At 38.4% G+C, this 19,569-nt stretch overlaps 1 protein-coding gene across 4 annotated transcripts in view; it reads left to right on the top strand.

Moving 5' to 3' along the window:
- The window catches only part of ZNF521 (zinc finger protein 521), a 305,063-nt gene that overhangs the window by 146,847 nt on the left and 138,647 nt on the right, over positions 1 to 19,569 (top strand). For all 4 annotated transcript variants that reach the window (XM_037806057.1, XM_037806054.1, XM_037806056.1 and 1 more), the window contains one exon: positions 2,414 to 5,766. In XM_037806057.1, coding sequence (XP_037661985.1) covers positions 2,854 to 5,766 — 2,913 coding nt within the window. In that variant the 5' untranslated portion in view covers positions 2,414 to 2,853. The remainder of the gene's footprint in view (positions 1 to 2,413; positions 5,767 to 19,569) is intronic.

Raw genomic sequence — 19,569 nt, forward strand, 5'->3', positions numbered from 1 at the left:
AATAGGTTTCCAGCTCCCTTGACTCCTGCTTTGGGTAAAATCCTGGAACTAACCCTCAGCTTGCTTGTCATGTAGTTGAGATTTACAAGTTTAAGAGAACAGTTATGTAATAGGTACAGTCAGGCATGAACCACAAACAAGAACCTGATTTAAGCACGGTGTCAGTGATTGTACACTATTTATAACGGGCCATTGCTCGTAATTCTTTATACATTTGTATAATAATATATCACACCCCTATGCGATCTACAATTTAAGAATAAATTCACTTAGTAAATTTTCACCCTTGATAGTTATGCTCTTCCAGTCTAGATGCATGACAAATTCTGATTCACTGTTTTCCTGACACGTACAAATGAGATGATGTGTTTGAAAGTATTTTTAAATGTGACAAGACTTAAGCCTAAAAGATAAACATGAAACGTGGTGTGGTAGGTTTTATCTAGAGTGCTGAGAAAATTTAATAAGTAGTAATTTTTTCTTTCAGGGGAAATATTCAAAACTTTGGTTTGTTGTAGGGATGTCAGTTTTTGGTGACTTAAGCTGTTTTAAGGGGAAAACGTGAATCGTCACTGAGGTGTTCTTTGGTTTTAATTTTTTGAATTGTTTTTCTGAATGCTGGGTGGTGAATCTAGTTTCTCTGCATTTCTTCTTTGTATGTATTCACTCTTAATTATAAATCACACCTGAAATTATGAGACCCTTTCTTATGTGATAACATGTTGGGCTATGGAGTCACATAAACGAGGCTGCAAAAGCATGCAGTTTTCAACTTGAATTGCGAAGCTTTGTTGCAGTGGGCAAGGATCCAGGAATGGTGTTTGGTTGTTTTCTCAGAGTTAGATGGTTGCCATCTGGCAGTGATAGTGAGATGGTGTTGTCATCAGTTTCTAGATGCAGGAAAGGAATGATCCTCATCTGTTTCCTGTGGATAAGCAAGAGGTTGATAATCTAGTAAAATCTTGTTACCTTAAAGAAAGCAGACTTGGAATTTGTTTACATAGTGCTTGCCAGTTCTACTTTTCTGTTAATAATTTAGCTTGTTCGTGAACTTTAGTTTTGGAAGAATTTAAAAATCTATTTTATAATGTTCTAATTGAACCTCTTGTTTGAATAGAAACACTCCCCCCATCACCTACACCCTGTGGTCTTGTTTGTATTTATGAGGTATCTTGCTCTTTGGAAGAGCAGAAAGCTTTTAAAATTTCTTCTGCTCTCGATTGATAGATTGTTTTGAAACACGAAAAAGAGGTTTCACAACCTGTTTTGAAAAGGTCTTGTTTTCCATTTGAATGTCATGTAGACAACAGAAATGAGTGCTCATTTGCTTAGAAGATAGTTTAAAAAAAAACTCACCTAATATAAAATAGTTACTTTATGGATAACCTGCTAAGTTTATATCTGGCTTTCAGGCTTGTTTGTCTTTTCTTTGTTACTCATAAATCTTTCAGCATTTACCATAATCATTTATCACTTTTCCTGTTTCCAGTTTTTCACAAGTTGCTTTGTCTCTGCTCACCTCAAAGTGCAGGTCCTGTTTAGCTAAGGAAGTTCAGGCCGCTGAAGCTTTTGCAAAAGGAAGAAATGGTGGGCCACCTCTTGAACTTTCCAAACAAAATACACTATTAAAATCTGGCCCTTGTGAAACTCTCATTTTTTCTTGATCCCAGCTGAGCCCAGCTACATGTAATATCTAGCAGTACCCTTCTAACATTTAATAATCCATTTTCTGGCCCATGGTATTCGAATCTTTCAGTTATTGAAGAAATCCTGGTTGTCTTTCATTACACAAGACATAATTATTATTGTGTTTTCTGTCTTCTTTCATGTGCTTACTTTTTAATATTTTTTTGCTGAAAGCAATAAGGTCTATATCAGTAATAACCCCATAGAAGATTTTGGTCCTCAGAATTGCCTTTTTATATAAAAACAAGCAAAATGCAGAGGGAATTTTTTATTAAATATTAGACATCTGGGTTGACTGCATTAATTTTAAATCATTCCTGTAATATTTCCTCTTTTCATTTGGTTCTTCAGATGGTCACATAATATGCAAATCATTTTAGAATGAATACAAAAGAAACATTAAATATATTAAAATCTGCATTTTAATAAAATAGTCAAGTGTAATATATATCTTGCTTCTAAAGAAGAATGATAAAAGGTAATGAAAGGGTAATTTAGACATAGAACTATAAAATATCTTTCTATATTTCACAAACCCATAGAAAGTCAAGGTAGAATAAAAGCTTTTGGGCTCAGATTTTTAAGTGTCCCATTCAGACCTTCTCTCCTTTTTTTTTTTTTCCTGAAATGTTCTCGATGGCCCATCCATCTTGTCGAAATGGCACAGGAAACCCACTCTTGAGTGCTCAGCGTGTGGAATGAACTGTTCCATTGCTTCTTGTTGCAGATGGAGTGGATGTTGAAGATGACCCTACGTGCTCGTGGCCGGCCTCCTCGCCTTCTAGCAAGGACCAGACCTCCCCTAGCCATGGCGAAGGCTGTGATTTTGGAGAGGAGGAAGGTGGCCCCGGGCTTCCATACCCGTGCCAATTCTGTGACAAGTCGTTTAGCCGCCTCAGCTACCTAAAGCACCACGAGCAGAGTCACAGCGACAAACTGCCTTTCAAATGCACCTACTGCAGCAGGCTGTTCAAGCACAAGCGGAGCCGCGATCGTCACATAAAACTCCACACGGGGGACAAGAAGTACCACTGCAGCGAGTGTGATGCTGCCTTCTCCAGGAGCGACCACCTGAAGATCCACTTGAAGACCCACACGTCCAACAAGCCATATAAATGTGCCATCTGCCGCCGGGGCTTCCTCTCCTCTAGTTCCCTCCACGGACACATGCAGGTTCATGAGAGGAACAAGGACGGTTCCCAGTCCGGCTCCAGGATGGAGGACTGGAAAATGAAGGACACTCAGAAGTGCAGCCAGTGCGAGGAAGGCTTTGACTTCCCAGAAGACCTCCAGAAGCACATTGCCGAGTGCCATCCGGAATGCTCCCCGAACGAGGACCGGGCGGCCCTCCAGTGTATCTACTGCCACGAACTGTTTGTAGAGGAGACCTCATTGATGAACCACATGGAGCAGGTGCACAGTGGGGAGAAGAAGAACTCATGCAGCATCTGCTCGGAAAGTTTCCATACTGTGGAGGAGCTGTACAGCCACATGGACAGTCACCAGCAGCCCGAGTCCTGCAACCACAGCAACAGCCCTTCGCTGGTCACTGTGGGCTACACCTCCGTATCCAGCACGACGCCAGATTCCAACCTCTCTGTTGACAGCTCGACGATGGTGGAAGCCGCCCCGCCAATCCCAAAGAGTCGCGGGAGGAAGCGTGCTGCTCAGCAAGCCCCTGACATGACCGGCCCCTCGAGTAAGCAGGCGAAAGTTACCTACAGCTGCATTTACTGCAGTAAGCAGCTGTTTTCGAGTCTGGCAGTTCTGCAGATTCACCTGAAAACTATGCATCTGGATAAGCCAGAACAGGCCCACATCTGTCAGTATTGCTTGGAGGTATTGCCCTCACTGTATAACCTGAACGAACATCTTAAGCAAGTGCATGAAGCTCAGGACGCAGGTCTGATTGTTTCCGCCCTGCCGGCCATCGTCTACCAGTGCAACTTCTGTTCCGAAGTTGTCAACGACCTCAACGCTCTTCAGGAGCATATCCGATGTTCTCATGGGTTCACGAACCCTGCGGCTAAGGATAGTAATGCATTCTTTTGTCCCCATTGCTATATGGGGTTTCTCACTGACTCTTCCCTTGAAGAGCATATAAGACAGGTCCATTGTGACCTCGGTGGCTCCCGATTTGGGTCCCCAGTGCTTGGGACGCCAAAAGAACCAGTAGTAGAAGTCTATTCTTGTTCCTATTGCACAAATTCGCCAATCTTCAACAGTGTTCTTAAGCTGAACAAGCATATCAAAGAGAACCATAAAAACATTCCCTTGGCCCTGAATTACATTCACAATGGGAAGAAATCCAGGGCCTTGAGCCCCCTGTCTCCTGTGGCCATAGAGCAGACATCTCTAAAGATGATGCAGGCAGTAGGAGGTGGCCCTCCACGTCCCGCGGGAGAGTATATCTGCAATCAGTGTGGTGCTAAGTACACGTCCCTAGATAGCTTTCAGACTCACCTGAAAACTCACCTTGACACTGTGCTTCCGAAATTGACCTGTCCTCAGTGCAACAAGGAATTCCCAAACCAGGAATCCTTGCTGAAACACGTCACCATTCATTTTATGATCACCTCCACCTATTACATCTGTGAGAGTTGCGATAAGCAGTTCACCTCGGTGGACGACCTTCAGAAACACCTGCTGGACATGCACACCTTTGTCTTCTTCCGCTGCACCCTCTGCCAAGAAGTTTTTGACTCAAAAGTTTCCATTCAGCTCCACCTGGCCGTGAAGCACAGTAACGAAAAGAAAGTCTACAGGTGCACATCCTGCAACTGGGACTTCCGCAATGAGACTGACCTGCAGCTCCACGTGAAACACAACCACCTGGAGAATCAAGGGAAAGTGCACAAGTGCATCTTCTGTGGCGAGTCCTTCGGCACTGAGGTGGAGCTTCAGTGCCACATCACCACTCACAGTAAGAAGTACAACTGCAAGTTCTGCAGCAAAGCTTTCCATGCCATTATTTTGCTGGAGAAACACCTGCGGGAAAAGCACTGCGTGTTTGAGACCAAGACTCCCAACTGCGGGACGAATGGTGCTTCTGAGCAGGTACAGAAAGAGGAGGTGGAGCTCCAGACCTTGCTGAGTAACAGCCAGGAGTCCCACAACAGTCATGATGGGAGTGAAGAGGACGTTGACACCTCTGAGCCCATGTACGGCTGTGACATTTGTGGGGCAGCCTACACGATGGAGACCCTGCTGCAGAACCACCAGCTGCGAGACCACAACATCAGACCCGGAGAAAGTGCCATTGTGAAGAAGAAAGCCGAGCTCATTAAAGGGAATTACAAGTGTAACGTGTGCTCTCGAACCTTCTTCTCCGAAAATGGCCTCCGCGAGCATATGCAGACCCACTTGGGGCCTGTCAAACACTACATGTGCCCCATTTGCGGAGAGCGGTTTCCCTCCCTTTTGACCCTTACCGAACACAAAGTTACCCACAGTAAGAGTCTCGATACCGGCAACTGTCGGATCTGCAAGATGCCTCTGCAGAGCGAAGAGGAGTTTTTAGAGCACTGCCAAATGCATCCTGACTTGAGAAATTCCCTAACGGGATTTCGCTGTGTGGTTTGCATGCAGACAGTGACCTCCACCTTAGAACTCAAAATCCACGGCACATTCCACATGCAAAAGACAGGGAATGGGTCAGCGGTGCAGGCCACGGGCCGTGGCCAGCATGTCCAAAAACTGTACAAGTGCGCCAGTTGCCTCAAAGAATTCCGCTCGAAACAAGATCTGGTGAAACTTGATATCAATGGCCTGCCATACGGTCTGTGTGCTGGCTGCGTGAACCTGAGTAAGAGCGCCAGCCCAGGCATCACCGTCCCTCCCGGCTCAAACAGACCAGGTTTGAGTCAGAATGAGAATCTGAGTGCCGTTGAGGGGAAGGGGAAGGCAGGGGGACTGAAGACTCGCTGTTCGAGTTGCAATGTTAAGTTTGAATCGGAAAGTGAACTCCAGAACCACATCCAAACCATCCACAGAGAGCTTGTGCCAGATAGCAACAGCACACAGTTGAAAACGCCACAAGTGTCGCCAATGCCCAGAATCAGTCCGTCGCAGTCAGACGAGGTAAACCTGCCTTTTTAATGTTTGCTGTTTAACCTCCTCGAGAAACCGTCCCCACTCTATGTTTACACGTTCCTCAGCTTTATTTATTGTCGGGTGCCAAGAGATGCTTAGATTGAAATGCAATGGTTTTTTTCCCACCCCCATAGCCATTAGCTAGCAATTACTTGCTTCTTGATAAGCAGTGTTTTTGGCTTGAATGGTGCAAAATAGGATTAATTCCAGTCTCCCTGGGATATTGTCTTCTCTGTGGCTGAGGAGACCAGCGTTCATGCCAATACCACTGAGATCTGGAATCTCAGCATAGCTTCACCGCGACTTGAAATCCCCAGCTATGACTTTTGTGTATGGCAGACAGATAATGGCGTAAAAGTAAGATACTATGAGCCAACAGGCTGGCTTAAAGAGGAAATTACAAAGAATATATATATTTGTGAACAACAAACTGGGTAGGGGTGGCTTTTTAATACCAAGTTGTCAACACTCACTGCTTTGCTTTGTCTTCTGGGTAGTGATGAAAATATTTTCTCACAACAGAGTTTTTAAAAAGCCCCCCATTTATTAAGCACAGCGTGCCCAGGCCTCTGTTCAGAGGCACTGTCCCTGGGTCTTCAGACTCTGGGTTGAGGTGGGAAAATTAATGTTCTCATTTCCTTAGTTGAAGAGTAGTTTCATGTTTCCTTTGCCATGATGAGTGCAAGAAACAAGCTCATTTCAAAAGAAATAGTTTTCTGAGTCGTCGTTCCCTGATGCTGAGTAGAGCCTGGTTTATTTTAATGGAATTTTTTAATGCTTTATCACCTGGTTTCTAAGAGGTCTTTCCACGTCCCTACCTGCCCCTATCTGAAGATCCCATCCAAATGAAAACCCCAGGGGGATTCATTTCCCTTCAGTTTGGGGTCACTGCAGTTTCCTTATCTTGCCTCTGCACTCACACCCTCTTGGGGGCCCCCCCTGCTTCTCCGGGTAGATAGGCATCAGTCAGCTGGTAGGGGGGAGCTGAGAAGACTGAAACCCAGCCCATCCTCCTGAAATGTGGTAAACTCCCGAACTCTGAAGCTGCTCACCCTCTCCCCGCTCCAAGTAAATCTGCCCTTTTCTCATTTAAATAAATGAAATCTTTTCCAACCAACAAGGACAGCTGGAAGAATATGGTATTGATAATGGCTCATGTGTTGGATCATATAATTTCTTTTGAAACAAGTATTGATAGTTGTTGTCACATGAAATGAGTTCTTTTTTCCAACTCTTTATTTTGAAAGTGTTTAAACCGATAGAAAAGTTAAAGGAATAACACAATGAATATATGTGTGTGTGTCTCCATATCGCAGATTTATTAGGTGTTAGTATTTTGCCGCATTTATTCTCTCTTTGTCTCTCACATCTTTTTTTATTAACCTGAGCCATGTGAAATTAAGCTGCAGATATCATGGTAACTCCTAAGAATAAAGACATTTTCGTATTTAACCATAATCTCATTAAGGAAATCAAAGAAATGGGCTAACGAAATTAAATAAATCCATAATATCATCTACCAGAAGTCCATATCCAGATTCCTCCTGTTGTCCTCAAAATGTCTAACAGCTTTTTTCAAAAGAGAATTCTTAAATTATTTATGGAGAAAACTACTCCCTCCCTCTTCTTTTCTTTTTGGCTCTGTATTCCTGTTTAATTTAAATAGTGTATAAAATTGATTAAAAATGACTATATTTGTGTGGTGCTTGTGTGCTGGTGTGTGTGTATTTAAAACCAAGCAAAATCGTGTTCTCTTGTTTCCTGTTAGAGTACGTAAAAGGTATATGCCTATTTCTTCTTCTATGTTCGTAGTTTCTATTTTCTGTTATTTCTTAATTACTATATGTTATAAAGCTAGTTGAGATGAAATATTTCGGAAATGAAGTAGGGCATATGAATAATGTTTTACTATGTTAATTGGGTTAGAGTTACTTGGTGAGGAAAATGTATGGTTAAGGCATGGTCAAGTCTTTAATTATATGTAAAGTCTTGATGATAATTAGAAAACTTATCTATATCCTGCACTGGCATAAAATATTTAAAATATTTTTAAAGGACTCTTTTATTTTTGTTCTTAAAATAATGTTTTTTTAAGCACTTAGCTAGCTGTCAAACATGAAAAATGACTCTTGATGCACAAGGGTACTTCCCTATGAAACCTGATTAATAAGAGCTTGTAGTGATACTTTTAATTGACTAGATATTAGGATTCAGGTGTAAGTATTTCCTTTTTGCCTCAACAGTTCACTAAGTGGTTCAACATTTTCTTCATTGTTCCTATCACCACTTTTTCCTTTGTTATGCTATTTAAATTAAAAAATGTTATGTGCTCACTCCCTTCCTGCTACCCTCTACAGTTAAAAACGCACAGCAGACTGTATGATTTGGGCTTGATGGAGAAAATTATCTCAACATATGTAGAATTTTACAAAAAGAACCTAAAAATAATGAGTCAGCAAGAAAAAGACATAGGATAAATATTAATTTGTTCACACTCCCTGTTAGCTGAGTTAAGCTTCCATGACTTCTCACTGTTGAGTATTGTGTAAAGTTTTTACCAGATTAGGTGAAAAAGAAGCTGTTATATAAGTGTTTGCCAAATGACAGGTCTATCATGTGGGAATACATTTTATCACAGAAAGAAGTATGACGTGTCTGTCTATTGACTTCAATGTCCTAGGTAGGAATTGAAGGACTTAGCAATGTGGGTGGTATTTTCATCTCTTCTTCTTGCTGAGGATTGAGACTTCAGAAGCACAAAGACCACAGGAGATAATAAAACCCAGATACATATATATATTGTCAAGAACAGGATTAGATTTTTCTGGACCATGACTTACAGCACAGAAACATTTTGGTAGACAGAGGCCTGCATCTCTCCAAGACTGAAAAGAAAGTTATTTCATCAAGACTTGATAACTTGATTAAAAGGGATTTAAATTTAAATATAAATCTAAGGAAGAACAAGTACTATATAAAGCCATACACTTGAACAAATGGGTGGAAGATGGGATATGGGACACTCACAAAAGGACGATAGTGAGTGGCTAATAGTGAGTGGAAAGATTTGGAGCCAAAGACAGAAGATCTGAATGTGAACTCCATTTTTTCTGCTTAACACTTTCTGATTTTGTGAAAAATGTTTTGGTTGTACATTTGCAGAGGAGGCTATATATTTTGGATAATATATTCTGGGGAACCTATTTTTCCTTTGTTCATCAAAGATTGAGTGTGATAACAAGTTACGCATAAACTGTAGTGATTAAAATCTACAGCCTCGTTTCCACAAATACAGAGATATTTGAGACCGAAGAACGCGGTCATCTAGCTTTTCCCTCACACACGAGTCACTGAGCAGAGTTCCTGACATCTGCTATGTGTTAAATAAATGTTAGTGCTGCTTCTGGAGTGCAGTGCTTTTGACCAAGTGTTGCCTCATCTGGACCTCAGAACGTTGTCTCACATCTTTGAATTTCTATGTGAGATGGTGGAAACGTGTCATTCTTCCTCCATTACTCCTGGACCCTTCAAGGCCAGATTTCTCTGAGGGCCTATTTACCCACACTTCAATTCATACCATCACCACCACTCCATTGAAATTGCTCGTGCCGAGAGTACTAGTTCTCTCCCGTTGCAGGTGCATGTGCAGTACCACAGAATCAGAACTAGAAGGGAAATGGAAGCCATCTAACTGAGCCGTCTTATTTTATAATCAAAGAAACAGGTCCAGATAAATTGAGATTTGTCTGAGATCACACAACTAGTAGTGGTAGATAAGTCATCTTAACTCTTAGTTCAAGGTTCTCTTTTCATTTTTCCACTGGCACTTTCCTCTAGCTAGTCTGATTTCTGTCCTTTTTGTTTTCTCTTGCCACTCACTTCTTTAACCCAATTGCAAGGTATCTTCTGCTTCCAGCACTCAGATGCAGCTGCTTAATTGATCAATAAAGCATACTTTTTAGAGCCCTTAGCTTGCTCATTGCTTTACTTGACTGTATAGCCATTCCCTCTTTACTGAACCTGTGTCTGCCCTCCTCATTCCCTCCATACCTCTGCAAATGTTCTGTATCCTTCTTCTCCTTCCTAGAAGTTAGTGTTCCCTTTTGTTACTCTCACCCTGCCCATCTCGCCATGGACCTCAGTCACACCCAGAGCTTTAACTGCACCTGCATGCTGATGACTCTCCAAATAGCATCTCCTAGGGGCAAAAGGGAACTTTTCAGGGTGATGAAAATGTTCTGTGTCCTGGTTGCGGTGGTGGTTCATGGCCCTGTACATTTTTTATTGCTTGCCAGATAGCACATAAAATTAGTGAATTTTTTTGTTACGTGAATTGCACCTCAATAAAACTGATTAAAACAAAAATCTCCATCTCAAACCTCTCCAGTGAGTATCAGATTCCTTTACACAGCTGCCTGCTGGACATAACTATCCACATGTCCCCCATGAACTTCAAACACAGTAGGACCAAAACTGAACCCATCGTCTTTTCTCCCTTCTTTTCTTATATTTTCTATTTCGCTTGTTGATCCATTGATCTCCCCAGTCTTTTCCTTTTGTTCCACAAGTTGTCAAGCCAACTTGATTTCAGTTCATATTTATTTCTTGAATCAATCTCCCCCTCTCCATCCCCTTACCACATTTTAAGTTCAGCCTGTGATCATCTTTCAAGTCTGTCTGTCTCCATGTAGCTGATGGAACTATCATCTAAAACAGAAATCTGACTAGCACGCCCTTCCCTGTTTGAAACCTTTTAGGTTCTCTGCATGTCAGTCCCTATAGATGAGGTAACGATCTTTTTATTGTGAAATACAGGGACATTCAGATTTTGGTCCCTGAATGCAATTTCACCACCTTTATTTTTCACTGTACGCTATAATCGGAAATACTTTAATTCAGATACAACATATTTTCTCTGTGTTTTGCTTAGGCTGTCCTGTCCCTTCTGCCCAGAATAATCTCGGCCCATCTTGATCGCCTTCCTTCTTCCATGAAGCTTTTTTGGAGATCAACCGCTATAGGAGGGACCACAAACATCTCCCTCCCCCTTGAATGCCCTAGGCATAAAAGATGTAATAAACATTATGTAAAAATTGCTGCAGTATTTTATAATTACCTGTTTACATTAGTGTTCCTTTTTCATGAATTCTTTGGTGTGAGAACTTACTCAGTTCCACATTCCTAGGACAGCGCCAGGCCAGAGCAGGCAAATCTCTCAACGTGTGAATGGCACGGAGCTTGTAACTGGCTGGTAGGTGGCTCTCCTAGAGCCTCTTCCTGTGCATGGCAAGGATAATTTGGGACATCAGGAAAGCTAGTCACCTGGCTTTTTTCACGAATGACGCACCTGGCATAGTGTCGGGAACCTAGGAGGTGGTGAATCAATGTTTGTTTTTCTGAGCCCTTTAAATGTAGGATCACTATTCATATTTTTATTTGGACTTAAAATGTTGTCTCATCATTGTCGAAGATCTGCCATAGATATCATGAGCATGTGCTTGTCTGCTGTCATCATCCCCTCCACTTCCAGGCCTGCTTTCCCAAACAAGCTGTAATTGCTCCTGCCAAGGTTACCAGTGAGCTCCAGATTCCAGAGACAGCTACTTTGTCATCATCTTTTCTATAACCCTGGGCTTCCTATCCCATTCAGAATAAAATCCCAGCCCCTCATCCATTTACAGAGGCAAGCGTAGTCGGGCTGTGGCTGGCTCCTCTAACCTCCTGCAGCAGTCTGTCCTGTGCACTGTGTCCCATTCCCTGTACGTGTCCCCTGACCTCCTGAGCATGGCTCTGCCTCAAAGCCTGGAATGTGCTGCTCCCTCCCTGGGCTGCTCCTCTGAACCAGCCTTGCTGCAACTCTGGCTCTCTCTCATCCTTCTGGTGGTCTCCTTCTTGGGCTTTTCTTTTCCAATTGCCATTATTTGTTTACTTGTTTATTTCCTTCTTCCTCTTTCTCTGGACGTCCAGCAACTTATCATTAGGGCTCAGTGAATATTTAGTTGAATAAATGAATACAGTTTAAGTTCTTTAAAGGGCCAAAAACCAGTATACTCTATCTTATTTGAAGGCATATCTAGTAACCAGTACATAAAGATATAGATCATTTTATCCAAAAGTACTCAGATGCTTTAAAGTTAGGTTTGATATAAAAAATACTAGATTTTTATAAAGGGTTTTGTTTCCAACAATTCAAAACACACCTTTAATATGAAGGTCTGTTAGTATCTTAGGCTCAATATTCTTTCTTTATGAAACTTGTACTAAAATTGAAAGTGTACATACATGGTGACCATTCAGAACCTACCAAAGTTCCAGAATTCTGTTTTGGTTTATTATAATACACAAACTCCATTTGCGGCTGAAAAAAAAATGAGGAAGAAAAATATACTTGCAAAATGTTTATATGTCAAATGGATGATGCTAAGTTTTGCTAAATTAAATATTCAAAAAGCAAAAAAAAAAAAAAAAAAGGTTTAAGTTCCCTCTAAGTAAATAGTATTTAAAAATTAAGTAGAAAAATTACATGACCAAATAAAATTTGTAAGCTTCAAGATGTTCTCAAAATGGACTGAATGGCTTTGCAAGTTCAGTCTACTTCCATATTTAATTGTTGTTGTGCTTGATGTTTGATTGGCATCTACAGTGTGTGGGGTTAACAACCCCCTGGCATAAATATCAGGATGTGGCGTGTGGAAGCAGCTGCCTAGTGTCTGCTCTCCCTGTCCCCAGTCCCATGGGCAAGCAGCGTCTTTCATTAGCCCACACAGTGAATTGGCTGCCATCCCTAGATCTTCTGTACTTACTTTCAGTTTTGGATTTGGGGTTGATTCTTTTCGTATGATTACAGTGTCTTTTTAGGACATATGAAATGTGGAAATAGGAATGGTTTTGTATGCAACTGTGAATCTTGAATTGCACATAGTATTTGTCCTTTGGGATACCAGGCCAAAGGGGTCGGAGTCATCCAACGAGTGGTCGAGTTCTATCTAGGAAGAGCTTTTTACACTTTGGTTGAAATTGCCTGGAGGCAGAGATTAGTAAATATCTGTTCAAGATGATTTTGTACAGTTGAAGAAATTTGAAAGCCACTTTCGAGATCTCTTGTTACTGCATTTCTCCACTCACCACATAATGCAGATGTAGTTTTCTATTAGATGCTTGTATTCCTAGAACATTAGCAGCCTAAATATGACGACTTTCCTTAGGGTTCTAAAAAAAGCCAAAATTGCTAGTTCCTTTATCTCTACTTTTTTCTTTTTTAACCTTTTAAGTGTACATGTTCCTAAAAGTCCTATTACTCTTAATGTCTTTCTCTTCCTGTCACTCCCCATTTTCTATTACTTATCATCTCATACAGGTGACTAAAACTTCAATTTTTTCAAACTCTCTTTAAGTCCCAATCTTAGATTTTCAGCTGCCTGTTTAATATTAACAATAGGACATTTTGCTAGCCCTTCAGTCAAATCAAAGCATACTTTCTTTTCTCTCCAATTTTGGTCGGTGTTTCATCTTTCTCCTTGTTGTTCTGGTCTGAAACTTTGTTCTGTCTCCTACATCGTCTCCATTCTCCTGTCCTTTCTGGTCAGTCCCTCTCCAGGTGCTGTTGATTCTTCTTTTGTAATGTCTCTTCTGTTTGAACCTCCAATTTCAGTTCCACCATTCTCTCTCCAGGCCAAGCCTAATAATTGTAGACCATTGGTCTCCTTCACTCTCCTCCTAACATAAAGCAAGCCTCAACAAATGTAAAAGTTTTAGGATCACACAGATCACATTCTCTTACCATCATACAAGTAAATCATTAATGAAAAAGGTATCTTTTAAAAATTGCATATATTTTAAAATTTAAACCACACGTGGAACAAAGAGGGCATGTGAAAATAGAAATAGAATTGTGAGATGTAGCTAAAGCTGTAATTAGAGGAAAAGTTTTTAGCAAATAAAAATATATATTAGAAATTAAAAATGGCATAATATGAATGAGCTAAACATCCAGCTTAAGGCAGAAATAGAACAACAAAACAATCCCCTAAAGAGGCAGAAGGCAGGTAAATATTAAAGCTAAGAGCAAAAAGTAATAAATAGAAACAAAGTAGCAACAAGGATGTCAACAAAGTAAAAAGTTAATGTTTTTAGAAGACTGACAAAATTTACAAACCTCTGGTAAGATTAATAAAATAAAGCATAACACAGAAATAAAGAATATTAATAATGAATAGTGGAGGCATAACTTCCTATGTTAAGAAATTAACAAGATAATGAGAGCCAATACCTATATCAAAATGTCTAAAATAAAAAAGGCAAGAATTTTTTTTTTTTTTTTGCAGAAATGAGGAACAACTGGGAGTATAATTTAGTACAGCCGCTTTGAAAAACTGTTGGGCAATAAATATTAAAGCTAAATACTAGCCTATTCTATGACCCATCAGTTTTACTCTTTGGTTTACATCTAAGAGAAATGAACACCTGTTTATAGCCAGTGATAAACAGTGATGCCCATTTATGCGTAAAGCTTCAAACTAGAGTCAACCAAATGTCCATCAAGATAGAATGGATAAATACTTTTCTATAATGGTATGGATTCATTCCATTCACACAATGGAATACTACACAGCAATACAGAAGAATGGACTACACCCTGGATGAGTCACATACATAATGTTGAAACAAAGCATTCAGGCGCATAATACTATAAGCTCCATTCCTATAGAGTTGAAACATGGGCAGAAATACACTATGATGTTCAAAGTCAGAAGAGTTAAACTCTAGGATGTCATCAGCTAGGAAGTGGTGAGAGGGAGTCTTCTGGATATTGGAAATATTTCATATCTTGATCTGGGTGGTGGTTACACTAGGGTATACATTTGCAAAATTTCATGGTGCTATAGGTTTAGGATTATTTTAGTTCACTATACATATTCAAAAAAACTATCAAATATTATAAATAACTCTGCACTAATAGAAGTAAAGTTTAGATTATATGGGAAGTCTTAGAGTAATACTAGTTACCAAAACTGGTTCAAAGGAAAAAGAAAGGAGAATGATTCCATAACCATTAAAGAGTTTAATAAATTATTGAAAACCTTCCCACAAAGAAAAGATCAGGCTTTGAGGCTTTACAAGTAAGTTTTCTTAAACATACACATAATTCCAAAACTGTGCCAGAAAATACAAAAACTGAAGAACCACTCCATTTTATTTAATGAGGCCATTATAATCTTGATATCAAAACCAGACAATGATATTAAAAGAAAAATGTGGGCTAATTTTACTTGTACTTTTACATTTAAAAAAAATCTTAACAATGGAAATCCTCTCTATATAAAAGATTATAATTAAAATAGGTTTATCACAAGAATGCAAGGTGAGTTCAATCTTAGGAAATTAATTCATCACATTAACAGATTAAAAGAGATAAATTATATGTTTACCTGAAGAGTTGGAGAAAAAGCTGTTGCTAAAATTCAACATACCTTCAAATGATGTTAAAAGGAACACACTGTTCTAAGAATAGGCACAAGTTTCCTTACCCTTATAAAGACTATTTAAAATATTGAATTCAGCAAGCATCATAATTATTGGAGAAATTTTCTTGCAATTAATATTTTATAATTAAAATATATAATAAGGCAAAAAATGCCTGCTGGGTGATCTAACACAGGAAAGTAAAAGAAAAGTAACTTTAAGTAAATAAAAGTATAAAAAATAGGACAGAAATTGAAATGGAACAAATTAAACTGTCATACTCAGGTCATATGTTTGTGTATGAAACAATATCTAAAGAATTTAAAGACAAATTATTATAATGCATAAAACTTAAGCAAAGTTTCTGGGTACCAAATCAATTCGTTTAAGTCAACTGGAGTTTTATACACCACAAAACCCAGAAAATGTAATAATTAAAATAGTTCCATTTATAATAGGTAAAAAAATATATACTTAGAAATAAATCTAATAAGATATGCAAGTCATGTGGAGAAAATAATAAAACATTATTGAAAGATACTAAAACAGACCTAAGTAAAAGATCAGATATAACTTGTTTATGGATAAGAAGACTCAATACCAGAAGTTGTCAGTTACCCCTAAATTGATCTAGAAATTCAATGCTACCCCAATGACAATTTCAAAGGGTTAAATTTTTTTTTTTTTTTTTTTTTTAATTCTTTGGAACTTGACAAGCAGATGCCAAGTGTATGTGGAAGCATGATGGGTTAAGAATAGCATAGATACTCTTAAAGGAAAAAAAACAAGCGGGGAAGGATTGTCCTATTACCTAGCCAAATTATAATAAAGCTATGGTAACTAAGATGGTGTGGTAACAGTCTCCAAAACAAGATAGAGATCCTCAAAAGAGATGTCCACATATGAAAACTCAGTATAGAATAGAGCTGTCTTTGCAGATCACTGGGGCATAGAGTATTCAATTTTTTATCTATGTAGAAAAAAATGAAAGTGAAATTGAATCCCTACCTCACCATATGTAAAAATCAGTTCCAGATTGATTAAAAACATTAATATTGAATAGGAAAAACCATAAACCTTTTAGGAAAAAAAAAGTAGAATATTTCTATGACCTTAGGTTGGGGAAGGATTTCTTAAACAAGACCCAAACAGCAGAAATCACAAATAAAATGATGAACAAGTTCATCCACATTAAGCATAACTTCTGTTTACCAAACAAAAAATGAATGAAAATAAAAGCTACAAACAGATAAAACATTTATAACATGTACAATTGAAAAAATGGTTAATTTTCAAAATATGTAAGGAACACCCACACATCAATAAGACAACACAAACTACCAAATAAGAAAACTTGACCTGAGCAAGAATTTCACAAACAGGAAAGCTGCAAAGGTTCAGAAAGCATGTGAAAATATTCTTATGTTCTTCAGTAAAATGGGAAATCCAAATTCAGATAGAGAGGAAGATATGATGTGGGAGGGACGCACAGGAAACTAAGCTGAATGCCCAAGTACACAGGCATTTGTCTAATAGTTATTCTTTATACATTATCTATGTTATAAATACTCTTTTTTGTAAGCATTTTAATATTTAGTCAAAATTTAAAAATTAATCAAAACCATAGGTATATAATCCATAGATCACTTGCTGTAATTAGAAGATATATATATAAAACTAAGATACTGAAGACAAAATAATGTTTTAAAAATTCTAGCTATGCACTCATACCTGCAAGAGGCTATGAGCCTGAAACCTGTTCTTTCATTGTTAAAAGTACTTCTTACTTTTGCTAAGTGTTAGAGGTATTAAAGACATAGCATCTCAGTGCGACTTCTTCCTTTGTGTAATTAGAAGGAGAGCATCCGTGCATTGTATACTTAAGTTGATACATATCTCACACTTTTGGAAATATCATCCCATGGCAGTACCTTTTATATTCCTCATCTAGTACTGCAATTTTAAGATAACAGATTTATTACTTGCTGCTATTACAAGGCATTGTGCTAGCAGGTTTGTAAAGACTGTGGGCTTTATATAAATAGAGTTATTTGATTACATGTCTCTCTCACCAGTATACCCCCTTGAGGGCTTAGAGTTTGCTGGGGGAAAGTGAATGCATACCAATAAATATAATATGAAGTAGAATGGAATATGTGGCAGAATAGAAGTACTAGCTGACTGCTAAGGTAGTTCAGGGGAGATAGCAAATAACTGGGCAGGAATTGGCTTAGCAGATGTCTGCGTGAAGAGCAAAGAAACGGAGAGAACTGTCAAAGCAAAAGTCCTGGGGCAGGAGCCTACCCTGCAGGTTTTAGTAATAGGGAGGCCAGGTGGGCTGGAGCAGAGTGGAAAGAGTAGTGGGAGAAGAGGTCGGAGAGCTGCAGAGAGGGGCTGAGGCAGGGCTGTGCCTTGGTGTCCACCACGGCTTAGAAGAGTTTTTTGCACATCATAGGTTCTTGGTAAGTGCTTGTGAATGATTAAACACATTATATAAGACAAACCGAAAAAGGAACAAAGAAGGAAACGTTTCCTTGAGAACTAAATTGTGATACAGTTTATTAGAACCAGACATAAATGGAACTCAAGACCCTATAAGAATAGAATATACTGTGGAATTCACATCACAAAGAGACTAACAGCTGAAATCCTTAAAAGTCCTCAAATCAAGGCACATCATTTATTTTATTGAATTAAACATCGTATCGGATAAGCAAGTCTTCAACTGAGTCTGGAATTTTTTTTTGTTATAAAGAGATTGCCACTATGGGTATGGGGAGCATATGCAGCATAATATAGTAGAAGGAATGATGTATTTAGGAAAAATAGAAAATAAAACTAACAGAGTTCAAATAACAGTTGATTGAACCATCTGTGTGATCTTAGTTCTTCATCAGCTTCAGTTTCTTCAATTCTAAAGTGTCCTTACTTTATAGGGCTATGTACACCTTGCTTACTTTTTAGGGTTCTACTGAAGAGCAAATGATATATGTATATGTAAAAGTTCTTGGAAAACATGAAACACAATATAAATGTTGTATATGATACATCATTTATATACTGTGTTTGTAAGCCTGCACATATCCATAGCCATATGTGTATGTACACATTCACAAAATTCACATATATACTGTGTTTCAATTAATTTATATTAATCTAGAATACTTTCATCTAATGCTGGGACTATGGAGTATTCAATCAAAATGCATCATCATACTTCTGCGAGGTTGATGAAATGAAAACTTATAAATAAAAAAATATTAAAGTCAAACCTAGACACAGTGAAATACAAGGAGCAAAGAGAGTATGAGGATCACAAACATCAACTGCTACTGAATTTGCTTTGAGGTCAGAAATAGTGTCAAGCAATAAGTATAAAAGATAGAAAAACATGTAAATAGATGAGTGTGTAGGTGGAAAATATAATTATAAGCAAGCAAGGAAAATTACTATTATTGGATTGAAATGTATCAGGAAGAGCAAGGTGACTAAAAAGATGTCTTGGGGAAATAGCATGTATGAAAATTAAAAATTATAAATGAAAGGGATAGTGAATACCAAAATACAAGAAAAAAATATGTAGTTTGAATGTTAGCTAGTTTTAGAGGGCTATTGTTTGTTTGCCAAAACCTACTGGCCATATATGTGGGTCAAATAGAGAGTTTATGAAATATTTATGAGTATTTATATGAGTTTGAAATAAATATATAGCTTTTTGTGTTTTGGACAAGATTTATAATTTAGATGTATGGCCTTTATTTTTAGGATAGAAAATTATATTTAAAAATTACTATTAAGTAAGTGATTGAGAGATATTTCAAAGTGAAGATATATCATATTTTAGAACTCAAAATGGCATTGATATACCTAACTTGACAAAGTCTAATATTAACATACTCATCTTTAACATAGATCTAAGGATTACGTTGGGAATTTTACATGTATAAGCTTGGTTTAAGGAGTAAGAAAAGCAAAATTGAACTTTAATAGAAGCCCTTGATAAATGTCCAGAAATATAGGATTTAATTATGAATAGTGACCACATATTTAATAAAGGGTAATTGTTTTTGGAAAGAGAGAGAGAGAGGAAGTAAAAGGAGGGAGGGAGGACTGAATAACTAAATAAAATAGCTGAAAACTGGCAGGATGCCCTCTGAGTTTCATGTCTATACCTACTAGGACCTGAAAATTGAAATAGTTTTGATGGAAGACAGATTCTTTTAGCACAAAATTGACTCTGGATTGATGTGATTTTGCTAAACCAAACTTAAAACATTCCAAAGTAGGTATGTTACACTGTCTAGATTAACTTGAGTCTAGTTCATTGAA

Source organism: Choloepus didactylus, chromosome 16 (genome assembly GCF_015220235.1).
Source record: "Choloepus didactylus isolate mChoDid1 chromosome 16, mChoDid1.pri, whole genome shotgun sequence".
NCBI classification, from domain to species: Eukaryota; Metazoa; Chordata; class Mammalia; order Pilosa; family Megalonychidae; genus Choloepus; species Choloepus didactylus.